The sequence below is a fragment of the Nerophis lumbriciformis genome, linkage group LG22 (assembly GCF_033978685.3).
Source record: "Nerophis lumbriciformis linkage group LG22, RoL_Nlum_v2.1, whole genome shotgun sequence".
NCBI classification, from domain to species: domain Eukaryota; kingdom Metazoa; phylum Chordata; class Actinopteri; order Syngnathiformes; family Syngnathidae; genus Nerophis; species Nerophis lumbriciformis.
In genome coordinates, this window is record NC_084569.2 from 7,115,051 (window position 1) to 7,133,574 (window position 18,524).

Genomic DNA, 18,524 nt, shown 5'->3' on the forward strand with positions numbered 1-18,524 from the left:
CAAATCCTGCAGTGCCAGACGTGTCCCCTTTTTGTTATTGACCAAATACTTATTTTCCACCATAATTTACAAATAAATTCTTTAAAATTCCTACAATATAAATTCCTGGATTTTTTTTTTACATTCTGTCTCTCACAGTTGAAGTGTACCTATGATGAAAATTACAGACCTCTGTCATCATTTTAAGTGGGAGAACTTGCACAATCGGTGGCTGACTAAATACTTATTTGCCCCACTGTATATATATATATATATATATATATATATATATATATATATATATATATATATATATATATATATATATATATATATATATAGCTAGAATTCACTGAAAGTCAAGTATTTCTTATATATATATATATATATATATATATATCTTAACCACGCCCCCGCCCACCCCCCGAAATCGGAGGTCTCAAGGTTGGCAAGTATGAGCTACACTTTACATCTTAAAGATCTAAAAAAATTATTTGGGAATGTCTGGCGGGCCAGATTGAAAAGCTCAACGGGCCACATGTGGCCCCTAGGCCTTAATTTGCCCAGGTCTGATGTACACAGTTACAATGTTTACATTACACATTTACACTTTCACGTTCTAACATGTCCCAAAAGAAGTCGGAAGAATCAATCAATCAATCAATCAATCAATCAATCAATCAATGTTTATTTATATATCCCTAAATCACAAGTGTCTCAAAGCAATTTAGTGTTTGTTTTTTGCATCCACTAAATTGATGTTGATAGTGAGAGGTATATCATAATGACTTTGTTTGCAGACACTTTATTTTGGAGGATTCTTTAATCAAGATCCTGTGAAAGTTTGCCGCTCTAACCATTTAATTGATCTTAATCCCATGTGGAGTTTTTGCCAGCCAGAAGGTGCTTGACATAAGGCCAAGTTGGAAGTGTGTCATAGTGGTGACTAAACGTTTATGCGGGGGGTGGCAACGAGAGCCGAGTTAGCGCCGCGTGGCACCGCCTGTCAGTGCCACTGTTAAGCCTGGGAATCATCTGACTCCACCGGTGGGGCTCTCGCTTCTACCCGGCACGAGTGGTGGGACACGACACAATTAGTGAATACTTTCTGTGACTTCTCTGATTGTGTGGACACACTCTTACTGCTGACAGTCCACTGTAGGAGATTAGAGGGGATATTACAGCCTTACTCAAGGATACAACTCCTGGTGATGAGTACACAGGATTGTCCACTCTTCTTAGCCTCTATTGCTGGTTCTGGTCCAAACTCATCTACTTTTTTTCTTGCATTTATCCACATTAAAGTTGACCGCCCTAAAGCTGATTTGCTTATCCAACGGTTTACTCTCGTCGTGACCCATGTGCTACTTTAAGTCTATGCTTTTGTTGGCTACAGTTCAGTTCAGTTCAGTTTCAGTTGATGTGGAACATGCATACGATACAATGTAATGCGCCACATATTTCCAGTTGATTCATTACAGCACGTCCGAAAAGGAGTAGGAAGAAGCAGAGCTTATTTAATCCTACTCCTTTTCATACCATCGCAATTTTATCCCATTTCCTTGTTCTCTGTTTGTAACAGAACAGTGAATAAATAAATGATATACAATAGTAAGTAGGGGTGTAACGGTACGTGTATTTGTATTGAACCGTTTCGGTACGGGGGTTCCGGTTCGGTTCGGTTCCACACGGAATTATTAAGTAACGTAACGCACGTTGTGTAAACAAGGCACACCGAGGCACAACACACGGCATGCTAGCAGCTAACGAGCTAGGATAGACTGGTCCTCTTTTCACCGGACATGTCCTCTTCGTTCAATGAATGTTCTGCAATTTGTCGTCCCCAAAGTAAGAACTGAACTGGGCAAGAAAGCATTTAGGTTTTCTGCACCGAAGGCTTGGAATAACCTACAATCGAACATTAAACTTCAAACCCTAGTTACGTTGAATGAGTTCAAAGCTTCTGTGAAAGGATTGCAGTCTACCTTGTCTGTATGCACATGTGTCATGTGAGCAAGTTTTAATGTTGTAAATGTGATGTTTTATGTATTTGTTTACTGTTTTTAATGTAACCTTGCTGCTGCCCTCTTGGCCAGGTCTCCCTTGGAAAAGAAAAGATCTCAATGGGATTTTACCTGGTTAAATAAAGGCTAATAAATAAATAATACATTTTGCGGAGCTGTCAGGGCGGAGTTTCTTAAATGCCTCAAATGTCCGGCATTTTGAGTTAGGGTTGCATGTTTTTTCAATGTACGTTCAGGGTTAAGAAGGGGTTAAAAACAAAACAAATTGTGAGCAGCAGCATTGGTGAGGGAGGGGCAGAGACAGAGAGAGAGAGAGAGTTATGATAAACGTGCATGCTCTGCTTTTTATCCATAGATTTATCACATTTAATTTTTTATTATCTATAGCAGGGGTGTCAAAAGTGTGCCCCGGAGGCCATTTGCGGCCCACAGCTAATGTTTTAAAGGCCCACGACACATTCTAAAAATACTATTAAAATAAACAAAAACATAACAAAAGTGAAATAAAAAAGCTTAAAGGTTAAATTTAATTTAGAAAAAGTTGCAATGTTGACTAATAAAACAAAGCAGTTTTTTCTTTCTTTCAAACTGTCATTGCTCAAAACATAATATTGAATCAAAATCAATGTTATTATGAATTATTGACCTATCCAAAGTTCAATTGGATAGGACAATTCACTAGGAACACTGTCTAAACCAGACACTTCATTAGGAACACTGTCCAAAGACGGACACTTCACTAGGAACACTGTCTAAAGACAGACACTTCACTAGGAACACTGTCTAAACACAGACACTTCATTAAGAACACTGTCTAAAGACAGACACTTCATTAGGAACACTGTCTAAAGACAGACACTTCATTAGGAACACTGTCTAAACACAGACACTTCATTAGGAACACTGTCCAAAGACAGACACTTCACTAGGAATGCTGTCTAAACACAGACACTTCATTAGGAACACTGTCCAAAGACGGACACTTCACTAGGAATACTGTCTAAACCAGACACTTCATTAGGAACACTGTCTAAAGACAGACACTTCATTAGGAACACTGTCTAAAGACAGACACTTCATTAGGAACACTGTCTAAAGACAGACACTTCATTAGGAACACTGTCTAAAGACAGACACTTCATTAGGAACACTGTCTAAACACAGACACTTCATTAGGAACACTGTCCAAAGACGGACACTTCACTAGAAACACTGTCTAAACCAGACACTTCATTAGGAACACTGTCTAAAGACAGACACTTCATTAGGAACACTGTCTAAAGACAGACACTTCATTAGGAACACTGTCTAAAGACAGACACTTCATTAGGAACACTGTCTAAAGACAGACACTTCATTAGGAACACTGTCTAAACACAGACACTTCATTAGGAACACTGTCCAAAGACGGACACTTCACTAGAAACACTGTCTAAACACAGACACTTCATTAGGAACACTGTCTAAAGACGGACACTTCACTAGGAACACTGTCTAAACACAGACACTTCATTAGGAACACTGTCCAAAGACGGACACTTCACTAGAAACACTGTCTAAAGACGGACACTTCATTAGGAACACTGTCCAAAGACGGACACTTCACTAGGAACACTGTCTAAACACAGACACTTCATTAGGAACACTGTCCAATGACGGACACTTCATTAGGAACACTGTCTAAAGACAGACACTTCATTAGGAACACTGTCCAAAGACGAACACTTCACTAGGAACACTGTCTAAAGACAGACACTTCATTAGGAACACTGTCCAATGACGGACACTTCACTAGGAACACTGTCTAAACACAGACACTTCATTAGGAACACTGTCTAAAGACAGACACTTCACTAGGAACACTGTCTAAACACAGACACTTCATTAGGAACACTGTCTAAAGACAGACACTTCACTAGGAACACTGTCTAGACACAGACACTTCATTAGGAACACTGTCCAGTGACGGACACTTCACTAGGAACACTGTCTAGACACAGACACTTCATTAGGAACACTGTCCAGTGACGGACACTTCACTAGGAACACTGTCTAAACACAGACACTTCATTAGGAACACTGTCCAAAGACGGACACTTCACGAGGAACACTGTCTTAAGACAGACACTTCATTAGGAACACTGTCCAATGTCCAATGGCGGACACTTCACTAGGAACACTGTCTAAAGACATACACTTCATTAGGAACACTGTCCAATGACGGACACTTCACTAGGAACACTGTCTAAAGACGGACACATCACTAGGAACACTGTCTAAAGACGGACACTTCATTAGGAACACTGTCCAAAGACGGACACTTCACTAGGAACACTGTCTAAAGACAGACACTTCACTAGGAACACTGTCTAAAGACATACACTTCATTAGGAACACTGTCTAAAGACGGACACTTCACTAGGAACACTGTCTAAACACAGACACTTCATTAGGAACACTGTCTAAAGACAGACACTTCATTAGGAACACTGTCCAAAGACGGACACTTCATTAGGAACACTGTCCAATGTCCAATGACAGGCACTTCACTAGGAACACTGTCTAAAGACAGACACTTCATTAGGAACACTGTCCAATGACGGACACTTCACTAGGAACACTGTCTAAAGACGGACACTTCATTAGGAACACTGTCCAAAGACGGACACTTCTATAGGAACACTGTCTAAAGACAGACACTTCATTAGGAACACTGTCCAATGTCCAATGACGGACACTTCACTACATAAATTAAAGATGCATCAATAATCGATTTTAAATCCAATTGTAGCTTCTGAATCGTAATCGGAATCGAATCGTGAGGTGGCCAAAGAGTCCCACCTCAAGTTTCGACCATATTCAGTTACTGTCGATATTTGTATTGATCCACCCACCTCTGTTTACATTCAAGAACCCTAGCTTAGCGGTTAGCATTGCTTTCCTATTCTTGTATCATGTTTAGCTATTCCTTTTCTTTATTTTCATGACTATTTACATTGTAGATTGTCACTGAAGGCATCAAAAGTATGACACCTTTGAAGTGAGAACCATTTCAGGTGACTACCTCTTGAAGCTCATCGAGAGAATGCCAAGCGTGTGAAAAACAGTAATCAGAGCAAAGGGTTGCTATTTTGAAGAAACTAGAATATAAAACATGTTTTCAGTTATTTCACCTTTTTTTGTCACGTACAAAACTCCACATGTGTTCATTCGTAGTTTTGATGCCTTCAGTGACAATCTACAAGGTAAATAGTCATGAAAATAAAGAACACGCATTGAATGAGAAGGTGTGTGCAAACTTTTGGCCTGTACTGTACGTTATTTGCCACCATAGAGGCGAGGATTATTAGATGTGGAGGACTCCACATTGCGTTGAAGACTCGGCCATTCGCTTGTCGCTGTGAAATGTGCGATACAAAGCTACAATGTGTCATCAACATGCATTATCACGATAAAATGATAGCATTAAAATCTCTATCATCTGCTATATCGTCTATATCGTGCAACCCCATAAACAAATGACATTTGTTTGTTCTTCCTTCAGAGAGGGCTACTGACGGAGGCCTACCGCATGAAGACTGGGCCCTCAACATGGAGATCTGTGACATCATTAACGAGACAGATGAGGGGTGAGCACTGGAGCACTTTATTGCTGTAAAGCAGTGCGTGGTTGCAGCTCACAAAAATGTGGTATTGGGTCGTGCAAAGATTTCTGCTTGAGCCCACGTCAGTTTGTCATGGAGCTCTCTTTGTCTTACTGACTGACTAAGGCAAACGGCACAGAACGCCTTTTGTTTGCATTAGGTTGTACAGAATTAAGTCATTATTATAAGTATAGGTCAGGACAGGGAGCAAGATAGGCAGCACTTTGCAATGTCCATACTATTTAGTTTACAGGATATTGATATATATGATAAAAATAATAATACATTTTGTGTCTTTAAGATCTTACATTTTAATCAAGACTTTGTGACCACTAAAATAGTAATGTAAAGTCATTTAAAGGGGTGATGTTGTGATTTTTTTTTTCTATATTTAAAACACTTCATTGTGGTTTAGATAACATCGGGCCTCGAATTTTAACTTTTTAAGGTCAAGGCAAGTGTTGCCTTCAAGGAGGGCTCATATTTTAGGACACCAAGGCAAACAAGGCAGGGGCTCCAAAGCATGCATGCATGCATGCATATATATATAAGTTTATTTTTATAAGTTTATATATAAGTTTATATTAATAATTAATAAAAAAAACAGTTATATATATATATATATATATATATATATATATATATATATATATATATAACTGTTTTTTTATTATATATATATATATATATATATATATATATATATATATATTACTGAGAAGTCATGCTATATATATATATATATATATATATATATATATATATATATATATATATATATATTTATGTGTGTATATATATATATATATATATATATATATATATATATATATAAAATAAAAAACAGTTATATATATATATATATAAAACAGTTTTTTTTATTAATTATTAATATAAACTTATAAAAATAAACTTATATATACAGTATATGCATGCATATATATATATATATATATATATATATAATTAAAAAAACAGTTATATATATATATATATAAAACAGTTTTTTTTATTAATTATTAATATAAACTTATATATAAACTTATAAAAATAAACTTATATATACAGTATATGCATGCATATATATATATATATATATATATATATATATATAATAAAAAAAAAATAAAATAAAAAAAAAATATATATATATATACCGGTATATATATATATATATATATATATATATATATATAAAACGTTTTTTTAAAATTAATTATTAATATAAACTTGTCATCTTTTTGTCATTACATGCCGCCTTTATCTCTATTTTTAAATTTTGATAGAGGGAGGTCTTTTTTAAAATTATTTATCAATTTTTTAAGTAATGTACATTTACATGTACATGTAGATGCTGTATCGGGACAGATCCATTAAGAGTTTGAGCAGAAGTATGTCATATAGGAAACCCTATACACAATAAAACAAAATTCTCTGCCAAATGTGATGTGATGAATTTAAATATTTATTTCAAAACACACACTTTTGCGTACTATTCTTATCAATTAAACGCAGCTGTAAACACCCATATGCAATCATTCATACTGGCTGTCTTTTGTTCTAAAATGTTATAAGACTTAGACTTCGACAAACTTTAATGATCCACAAGGGAAATTGTTCCACACAGTAGCTCAGTGAGAAAGGATGGAAAGGATAATGCACACAAGGGCACAAAAAGAGGGCGAAACAAAAAGTATAAAGGTATAAAGTAGACAAAAATGTACCATAGTAGCAATATAAAATATAACATATATGTAATATTTACATATTATACATACAGTATATAATATATACCGATATATTATTTTATAATATATTATATTTGTATATTGTAACTTAGATATTGGCTTTCACTATGTAAAGCGCTTTGAGTCACTAGAGAAAAGCGTTATATAAATATAATTCCCTTCACTTCACTATATAATATATACAGTATATACATACTTGCCAACCCTCCCGAATTTTCCGGGAGACTCCCGAAATTCAGCGCCTCTCCCGAAAACCTCCCGGGACAAATTTTCTCCCGAAATTCAGGCGCACCTGAGTGACGTGTTGACAGCCTGTTCTCACGTCCGCTTTCCCACCATATAAACAGCTAATGATCGAGGGCGAGTTCTTGGTTTCTTATGTGTGTTTATTGCTAGGCAGTTTCATTAACGTCCTCCCAGCGCGGTAACAACACACATCAACAGCAGTCAAGATTTCGTCCCCCGTAAAGCAATTCGTCTGCCGTAAACAGCAATGTTGTGACACTTTTAAACAGGACAATACTGCCATCTACTGTACATGCATATGTGACCCACCCACAATGTGTCACATTTTTGTGTTGATTTATTTATTTTATTTTGTGGTTTGAATTCGTTTTTGGAGCTGTCATTACAGATTTATCAGTATTCACATTGGTCAGTAAGGGGCAGTAGGGCGTTTCTTCCCAATTGAATGCTATCACCTGCAGACCGGAAGTGTCTTGTCATTCTGATGAGCGCGACCAGTCTGTGAACAATTGAAACGTCCTGTGTGCTTTTTTCCTCCTGTATAACAGGTTAGTTTTGGTGAATCAACTCACTGAATAATATCCATGTGATCTTTATAAGTTTAAGTACACATTCTGATGGTGGAGCCTAACTCTAAAGTGTTTGTGAGTTGTAGTTTGTATTTGTGAATGAATCCGGTGCACAGCTGCAGTAATCAATACAACGACGTGAGTGCGCAATGTTTATATAGGAACTTCTGATCCTAATTCAGACTCCCAAATTAGAGCTCCCGTTTTCTTATTGATTTTATAATGTATATTTGTATAATGTGTGTGTTCTGAAATAGTGACAGAGAATAGAACAAGGATGGACAATTCAACCCTTAACTCAACAATGAGTAGATGAGTGTTATGTGTGTGTATATGTGTAAATAAATGAACACTGAAATTCAAGTATTTCTTTTATTTATTTATATATATATATATATATATATATATATATATATATATATATATATATATATATATATATATATATATATATATATATATATATATAGCTAGAATTCACTGAAAGTCAAGTATTTCTTATATATATATATCTTAACCACGCCCCCAACCACGCCCCCCACCCCCCACCTCCCGAAATCGGAGGTCTCAAGGTTGGCAAGTATGAGTATATAGCAAATCCCAATTACCATGTACAATATTACAGTAAATGTAACAGCTGCAGCAAAAAAAAGGGCAGCATAAAATAGAGAATAGATCCAGCAAAAAATATACATTATAAACAAAGAGAGGTAGCTAACATAGAATTATAAACAAAGAGAGGTAGCTAACATAGAATAATAAATGATAAAGGGAAGGAAAGATGAATACATTGTCAAAAATGTTAAAAATTCTTCCTTATTTCATTTCTTAATGCTTTTCTGTTTGCATTCTTTTAACATTCCTCATGCCTACGTGTGTACACACATTGTTTAAACCTGCAACACAGAGTGCTCTGTCTCTCTCTCTCACACACACACACTCATCTACGTGTCCAACCAGTTGGTTAATGACACTTATGTGCTTTTGCAACTGAATATGACAATGTGTGATGATTCATTTTTAAAAATCCATGCAACAGCAGAACATCAAAAGGGGGGTTCACAAAAGCATATTAAAAGTCTGATCAGCAGTGCGGTCACAGACAGAGAGCCAAGCTGGACTCTTCATGCATGGACAGTGGTTATGTCGCCTGAGGAGAACACCAGACAAAACAGATGGTGTGATGGCTTCACTCCACAGCACACCTCAAATGCTCATTTGTTATTGTGACATACTGCAAGTCTATGTCAATGTGTCCTCCATGCAGCTTGACAAGTGTGTGATTGTGTGCACATGTTACCCTTTAGGCCAAAAGATGCCATACGAGCCCTGAAGAAACGACTTAGTGGCAACAAGAATTACCGAGAAGTCATGCTGGCCCTAACGGTGAGGCATAGGTACACAAAGTTTAGCTTTCATTCTGTCTTTGATCTTCCCTCTGCCTTTGTGACTGCAGGTCGTGGAGACGTGTGTGAAGAACTGCGGCCATAGGTTTCACGCTCAGGTGGCGAATAGAGATTTTATCGATGGCGTTTTGGTCAAAATCATCTCGCCCAAAACAAATCCTCCAACCATCGTGCAGGACAAAGTGCTGTCGCTCATACAGGTATTGAAGCATGTGTAGTAGAATTAGAATAATATAACATTCTTTACTAAATATTTAAATGTGCATTCTTGCGTTAAAGGGGAACATTATCACCAGACCTATGTAAGCGTCAATATATACCTTGATGTTGCAGAAAAAAGACCATATATTTTTTTAACCGATTTCCGAACTCTAAATGGGTGAATTTTGGCGAATTAAACGCCTTTCTAATATTCGCTCCCGGTTGTGACGTCACATCGGGAAGCAATCCGCCATTTTTCAAACACCGAGTCAAATCAGCTCTGTTATTTTCCGTTTTTTCGACTGTTTTCCGTACCTTGGAGACATCATGCCTCGTCGGTGTGTTGTCAGAGGGTGTAACAACACGAACAGGGACGGATTCAAGTTGCACCAGTGGCCCAAAGATGCGAAAGTGGCAAGAAATTGGACGTTTGTTCCGCACACTTTACAGACGAAAGCTGTGCTACGACAGAGATGGCAAGAATGTGTGGATATCCTGCGACACTCAAAGCAGATGCATTTCCAACGATAAAGTCAAAGAAATCTGCCGCCAGACCCCCATTGACTCTGCCGGAGTGTGTGAGCAATTCAGGGACAAAGGACCTCGGTAGCACGGCAAGCAATGGCGGCAGTTTGTTCTTGCAGACGAGCGAGCTAAACCCCCTGGATGTCTTGGCTCACACCGTCCCGAAGATGATCAAGAGAAGAATATCGACCCTAGTTTCCCTGACCTGCTGACATGAGGGTATGTCTACAGAATATATTAATTGATGAAAACTGGGCTGTCTGCACTCTCAAAGTGTATGTTGTTGCCAAATGTATTTCATATGCTGTAAACCTAGTTCATAGTTGTTAGTTTCCTTTAATGCCAAACAAACACATACCAATCGTTAGTTAGAAGGCGATCGCCGAATTCGTCCTCGCTTTCTCCCGTGTCGCTGGCTGTCGTGTCGTTTTCGTCGGTTTCGCTTGCATACGGTTCAAACCGATATGGCTCAATAGCTTCAGTTTCTTCTTCAATTTCGTTTTCGCTACCTGCCTCCACACTACAACCATCCGTTTCAATACATGCGTAATCTGTTGAATCGCTTAAGCCGCTGAAATCCGAGTCTGAATCCGAGCTAATGTCGCTATAGCTTGCTGTTCTTTCCGCCATGTTTGTTTGTGTTGGCTTCACTATGTGACGTCACAGGAAAATGGACGGGTGTATATAACGATGGTTAAAATCAGGCACTTTGAAGCTTTTTTTAGGGATATTGCGTGATGGGTAAAATTTTGAAAAATCGGCCATCACCCCGAAGGGGAATCAAGCGGTGGTGAAGGCGTGGGGTGGGGGAGGGTGTGTGTGTGTATATGCCCATTGTCTTGGGTGTGTTGATGTAGTGTCCGTAGGCCTGGGGCCGGTCTGCATGCAAGCGAAAGTTCGACTCCAGGTGTCGTTGAGGAGGGAGGGAGGTCAAAAGCGTCCATCATTGAGGAGTCCTCGGGGGATGTTTTCAGAACAGCCTGCTCCTTTTGTTGCAGCGTCAAGGCCATTCGAGGGAGTTAAATCGTAGATTAGGATTTTTGTTTTTCCGCGAGCAGACATTACAATGGCTTGTCTGTTTTATTCGTCCATGCTGGCTCTCATATCCAATTTTTCCCTTTCAACCAGCTTTTCCATGATGTGATCCATCTTGCGATTCAGTTCAGAAATCGCCCCAGTCTGTGATCCCACAGCCCGGCCTTTTGCCTAGGATTAAAGCTTTAAATGGATGGAAACATTTAAAAAAAAATCCAAAGTGAATAAAAACACTTTTTTGAAGTTGATATTTTAGTGTTTATTTGAACGAAATAAGTACCCCCCCCCCCCAAAAGTGTGGTCTTGTTCTGTTGAGGTTACTTTCCACTACACTATTGCCTCTTGTGGCAGAAATTGACTTAACAAAGAAATTGGCCAGCATTGGCTTCTTTGAATACTTTGAAAATAACCTTTAAGTAAATATTACACTGTAGATTCCATTGTTTGACAGGCCTGGGCTGATGCATTCCGGAGTAGTCCTGATCTTACCGGGGTGGTCCACATCTATGAAGAACTGAAAAGAAAGGGCATTGAGTTCCCCATGGCAGATCTGGATGCATTGTCCCCCATCCACACACCACAGCGGGTACAGATTTATGTTTGCAAATATGCATTCATGTATTGAATTTGAGCAATGTCTCATATTTGTATTCTCCACAGGGCACCCCAGAGGTGGACCCGGGCATGATCAAGTACCTCGCTCCTGCAGCCACCCCCACCATCACCACCACCACCACCACCTCTGCTTCTTCATCTCCTAAACCTGCCACAAACTCATCTGCCACTCACATCTCTCCACATGGTGCCATCACAGCTACCCCTGAACAGGTAATGGATGGCGACACCACCCTTACTCAGTCCAAAGTTGTGTACACCTCCAGTTTGCATCTAAAATCACCTTTTCTTGTAGATCACCAGGTTACGTAGCGAGTTGGACATAGTGAGAGGGAACATTAAAGTCTTGTCAGAGATGCTCACAGAGATGGTTCCCGGCCAGGAGGATTCCTCCGATCTAGAATTGCTCCAGGTTTGATAAAATATACAGACTCATGACATTAACACTACTTTGCATTGTTCAATCTGATTTGATGACTGGACACTAAACAGATGAAAATGATTTTCTTGACTTCAACTCAAAAAATTGGCATTACATCCATTCAGGATTCAAAAGTAGTCCGTTTGTTTCTGATGCGTGTCAATGGTAGTCTACCATTAGTCTACCATTAATTAAGTTTTCACTCCCACAGTCAACAATCATGTTGTGGTCAAGTCTAATTGCTGCAGCTGACATTTTAACCCTTTGAAAGGTATTTACTCTTTTAAATTTGATTACCATGTTCACCATTTTGAACACACTTTGTGCACATTTAACTTACCATCGTGCACTACTAAGGCCCAAAAGTGGCGTTACATGTGTTTTCCATATGTGTTAAGTTAGAAGGTTAGCGGTCTGAAATTTCGCCAGGGAGTTTTTCCAAATGTTTTTAATCTAAATGCAATTCATTGTGTTTTTGATTGCGACGTTGTTAGAATAGGATGTAAATATAGACCTTTACATGCACCTTCTCTTAAAAACTATGTTAGCTCCATTGACTCATTATAACAGCTGTTTTTTTAAACAGACTGTATTCCTGGTATATTACTACGCTTTTCCAACGAAAACCGAATGAATCTCATTCTTGGACATTGAGGGTATCTGGTTTGGTGGCTGCAGGATTAGGTCTCTGCTATTTGCAGATGATGTGGTCCTGATGGCTTCCTCCGGCCAAGATCTTCAGCTCTCACTGGATCGGTTCGCAGCCGAGTGTGAAGCGACTGGGATGGGAATCAGCACCTCCAAGTCCGAGTCCATGGTTCTCTCCCGGAAAAGGGTGGAGTGCCATCTCCGGGTTGGGGAGGAGATCTTGCCCCAAGTGGAGGAGTTCAAGTACCTCGGAGTCTTGTTCACGAGTGGGGGAAGAGTGGATCGTGAGATCGACAGGCGGATCGGTGCGGCGTCTTCAGTAATGCGGACGCTGTATCGATCCGTTGTGGTGAAGAAGGAGCTGAGCCGGAAGGCAAAGCTCTCGATTTACCGGTCGATCTACGTTCCCATCCTCACCTATGGTCATGAGCTTTGGGTCATGACCGAAAGGACAAGATCACGGGTACAAGCGGCCGAAATGAGTTTCCTCCGCCGAGTGGCGGGGCTCTCCCTTAGAGATAGGGTGAGAAGCTCTGTCATTCGGGGGGAGCTCAAAGTAAAGCCGCTGCTCCTCCACATCGAGAGGAGCCAGATGAGGTGGTTCGGGCATCTGGTCAGGATGCCACCCGAACGCCTCCCTAGGAAGGTGTTTCGGGCACGTCCGACCGGTAGGAGGCCACGGGGAAGACCCAGGACACGCTGGGAAGACTATCTCTCCCGGCTGGCCTGGGAACGCCTCGGGATCCCCCGGGAGGAGCTGGACGAAGTGGCTGGGGAGAGGGAAGTCTGGGCTTCCCTGCTTAAGCTGCTGCCCCCGCGACCCGATCTCGGATAAGCGGAAGAAGATGGATGGATGGATGGATGGATGGACATTGAAAAACAAGAAAATATTGTTTTGGTGTAATTTACCTGTTAACCACCAGATGGCGCCATAACATCATTAGCCTAATTATCAGAGCTTTGACGAGTGTAAATGAGTTAAACTACAATATAACTTATGTGTGTATATATATATATATATCAGTGACGTGCGGTGAGGTTGATGGCTGGTGAGGCACTGACTTCATCACAGTCAGATTTACAAACATATGAACCCTAAAGAGTATCTTATTCACCATTTGATTGGCAGCAGTTAACGGGTTATGTTTAAAAGCTCATACCAGCATTCTTCCCTGCTTGGCACTCAGCATCAAGGGTTGGAATTGGGGGTTAAATCACCAAAAATGATTCCCGGGCGCGGCGCCGCTGCTGCCCACTGCTCCCCTCACCTCCCAGGGGTTGAACAAAGGGATGGGTCAAATACAGACGACAAATTTCATTACACCTAGTGTGTGTGTGTTACAATCATTGGTACTTTAACTTAACTTTAACTTTACACATACAAACTGTAGCACACAAAAAAGCACATTTAATAAAAAAAACGTTATAATGGTCTTACCTTTACTTAGAAATTAAGTCCAATGCGCCGCAACTAAAGCCCTCACTTAAACTTTCCACGTGCAAGATTGAATCTATTTAAAAAAGTGTAACCGAGGGTTTATAAATGTCGCCTATACTGTATGAAACTACAAAATAACAAACACGGAGGCTCCAGTTTGCACGAGGACCACTTTATTTACTTTCTTTCAAAAACTTCCGCTCCACTCCGTGTCATCACGCCTTCAAAATAAGAGCTCAAGGCATATACTGTATAACAGCGCATAACAGGAACTTAACATCACAAAGAGGAAAGCCCATGAAAATAGGTTACAAAAGTTATTTAATAAGAAGCCAAAAAGTGCAAAAACAATAATGTTCGTGTTGGAGGAGTTGTGAATTAGGTACACCTGCAGTCTGCGGGTGTACCTAATGTTGTGGCCCTGCAGTCATTCACAACTCCTCCAACACGAACATTATTGTTTTTGCACTTTTTGGCTTCTTATGAAATAACTTTTTTAAATAGATTCAATCTTGCACGTGGAAAGTTTAAGTGTGGGCTTTAGTTGATATAACAATTCTACGGCGGGGGTGCAGGAGGCGGGATTACTGGAGCCTCAGCAAGTGCGTCTTTTGCAGCCGTTTTATGATCGCTCAGCACAAGAAATACGTTACACACATACAGTTGTTGACAAAATACACTGTACATTATATACCTCAGCTAACTAAACTATGGAAATGTATAATATAGTTCATATAGCAATACAGTCTCACTGCACAGCAGGCCAGCAGTTAGCCGAGTCCGGAATCCATGTTGAGGCACTGAGTGACGTGCCTCAACTGGCTTCTGCTCACCGCACCGTCTCTTCTCAGTATTTGAACGGCAAATGTGAAAATTCAGCAATTTTAAATAAAAATAATCTAAAATGGGTGAAGTTAAATGGAAAATAACTTTATAGTATAATCACTGGATACATATAACAATTTAATTAATTTTTTTTCTTTTTACATTTTTTTTCTTTCCATGATGGCAGGTGAGGCCCCGCCTCACCTGCCTCTAGTGACTGCACGTCACTGATATATATATATATATATATATATATATATATATATATATATATATATATATATATATATATATATATGTATGTATGTGTATATATGTGGGAAAAAAAAATCACAAGACTACTTCATCTCTACAGGCCTGTTTCATGAGGGGTTCCCTCAATCATCAGGAGATTTTAATAGAAGCACTTGTCCAGGGTGTACTCCGCCTTCCGCCCGATTGTAGCTGAGATAGGCTCCAGCGCCCCCCGCGACTCCGAAGGGAATAAGCGATAGAAAATGGATGGATGGATGGGGCATTCACATACCATGGTTTATATAGGGCACAGAACGGGTAGGTACAGGCAGGCGTAGGGGCGTGGTGATTAGCTCATGTCTTACCTAGGAGGTGTTTCCGTCTGTGACGGCATGCTGATACAATTTCGCTGCGCTTGTTGAGGGATGACAGGTCTGGGCGGTATAACAAGCGCAGCGAAATTGTATCAGCATGCCGTCACAGACGGAAACACCTCCTAGGTAACACATGAGCCAATCACCACGCCCCTACGCCTGCCTGTACCTACCCGTTCTGTGCCCTATATAAACCATGGTATGTGAATGATTCTATTAAAATCTCCTGATGATTGAGGGAACCCCTCATGAAACAGGCCTGTAGAGATGAAGTAGTCTTGTGATTTTTTTTCCCACACATACATATATTGCGCTCTACCACGGTATCGAGCACTATTTTTTGGATAATCTTATTAAGACATATATATATATATATATATATATATATACATATGTATGTATGTATGTGCGTGTATATATATATATATATATATATATATATATGTATGTGCGTGTAATTTATATATATGTATGTGCGTGTATATATATATATGTATGTGCGTGTATATATATATATATATATATATATATATATATATATATACACAGTGGGGCAAAAAAGTATTTAGTCAGCCACCAATTGCGCAAGTTCTCCCACTTAAAATGATGACAGAGGTCTGTAATTTTCATCATAGGTACACTTCAACTGTGAGAGACAGAATGTGAAAAAAAATCCAGGAATTCACATTGTAGGATTTTTAAATAATTTATTTGTAAATTATGGTGGAAAATAAGTATTTGGTCAATAACAAAAATTCAACTCAATACTTTGTAATATAACCTTTGTTGGCAATAACAGAGGTCAAACGATTACTATAGGTCTTTACCAGGTTTGCACACACAGTAGCTGGTATTTTGGCCCATTCCTCCATGCAGATCTTCTCGAGAGCAGTGATGTTTTGGGGCTGTCGCCGAGCAACACGGACTTTCAACTCCCTCCACAAATTTTCTATGGGGTTAAGGTCTGGAGACTGGCTAGGCCACTCCAGGACTTTCAAATGCTTCTTACGGAGCCACTCCTTCGTTGCCCGGGCGGTGTGTTTGGGATCATTGTCATGCTGGAAGACCCAGCCACGTTTCATCTTCAAAGCTCTCACTGATGGAAGGAGGTTTTGGCTCAAAATCTCACGATACATGGCCCCATTCATTCTTTGCTTAACACGGATCAGTCGGCCTGTCTCCTTAGCAGAAAAACAGCCCCAAAGCATGATGTTTCCGCCCCCATGCTTCACAGTAGGTGTGGTGTTCTTGGGATGCAACTCAGTATTCTTCTTCCTCCAAACACGACGAGTTGAGTTTATACCAAAAAGTTCTATTTTGGTTTCATCTGACCACATGACATTCTCCCAATCCTCTGCTGTATCATCCATGTGCTCTCTGGCAAACTTCAGACGGGCCTGGACATGCACTGGCTTAAGCAGGGGGACACGTCTGGCACTGCAGGATTTGATTCCCTGTCGGCGTAGTGTGTTACTGATGGTAACCTTTGTTACTTTGGTCCCAGCTCTCTGCAGGTCATTCACCAGGTCCCCCCCGTGTGGTTCTGGGATTTTTGCTCACCGTTCTCATGATCATTTTGACCCCACGAGATGAGATCTTGCGTGGAGCCCCAGATCGAGGGAGATTATCAGTGGTCTTGTATGTCTTCCATTTTCTGATAATTGCTACCACAGTTGATTTTTTCACACCAAGCTGCTTGCCTATTGTAGATTCACTCTTCACAGTCTGGTGCAGGTCTACAATTATTTTCCTGGTGTCCTTCGACAGCTCTTTGTCTTGGCCATAGTGGAGTTTGGAGTCTGACTGTTTGAGGTTGTGGACAGGTGTCTTTTATACAGATAACGAGTTCAAACAGGTGCCATTAATACAGGTAAGGAGTGGAGGACAGAAGAGCTTCTTAAAGAAGAAGTTACAGGTCTGTGAGAGCCAGAGATCTTCCTTGTTTGAAGTGACCAAATACTTATTTTCCACCATAATTTACAAATAAATTCTTTAAAATTCCTACAATGTGAATTCCTGGATTTTTTTTTCACATTCTGTCTCTCACAGTTGAAGTGTACCTATGATGAAAATTACAGACCTCTGTCATCATTTTAAGTGGGAGAACTTGAACAATCGGTGGCTGACTAAATACTTTTTTGCCCCACTATATATATATATATATATATATATATATATGTATGTATATGTATATATGTATGTGTGAACTCGATAAACTCAACCAAGTCCTGCCTGCTTTCTCTCTAGCTCAGGCACTGTAAAAATGATCTTTTTCGTCTACTGTATCGAATTCAATGTTGTCATGAATTATTGACCTATTCAAGGCTGCAATTACCCACCTTATTTTTAGAAATATTGCACATTTTACATATACTCATTGACAAAAAGGCCATAAAATGTAAAAAACACATACACATTTGATAACAGCTTTATATCAATAGATAGATCTGAAGTGTGTAAACGCTTGAAGTGTTGAATGTAAAGTACAAATATTAATTCATTGGTGACTTATGACACCTTTTTATGAGCGAATCCCTTTTGGATCCTTAGAGTAAGTGTGTAGAGTCAATCTTAAGGCTGCACAAGAGTTAA

General features: G+C 39.5%; 1 protein-coding gene across 3 annotated transcripts in view; it reads left to right on the forward strand.

Moving 5' to 3' along the window:
* Window positions 1-18,524, forward strand: part of tom1l2a (target of myb1 like 2 membrane trafficking protein a) — a 67,463-nt gene that overhangs the window by 7,911 nt on the left and 41,028 nt on the right. For all 3 annotated transcript variants that reach the window (XM_072915835.1, XM_061974331.1, XM_061974332.1), the window contains exons 2-7: window positions 5,548-5,632; window positions 9,518-9,596; window positions 9,667-9,816; window positions 11,829-11,963; window positions 12,038-12,205; window positions 12,288-12,404. In XM_072915835.1, coding sequence (XP_072771936.1) covers window positions 5,548-5,632; window positions 9,518-9,596; window positions 9,667-9,816; window positions 11,829-11,963; window positions 12,038-12,205; window positions 12,288-12,404 — 734 coding nt within the window. The remainder of the gene's footprint in view (window positions 1-5,547; window positions 5,633-9,517; window positions 9,597-9,666; window positions 9,817-11,828; window positions 11,964-12,037; window positions 12,206-12,287; window positions 12,405-18,524) is intronic.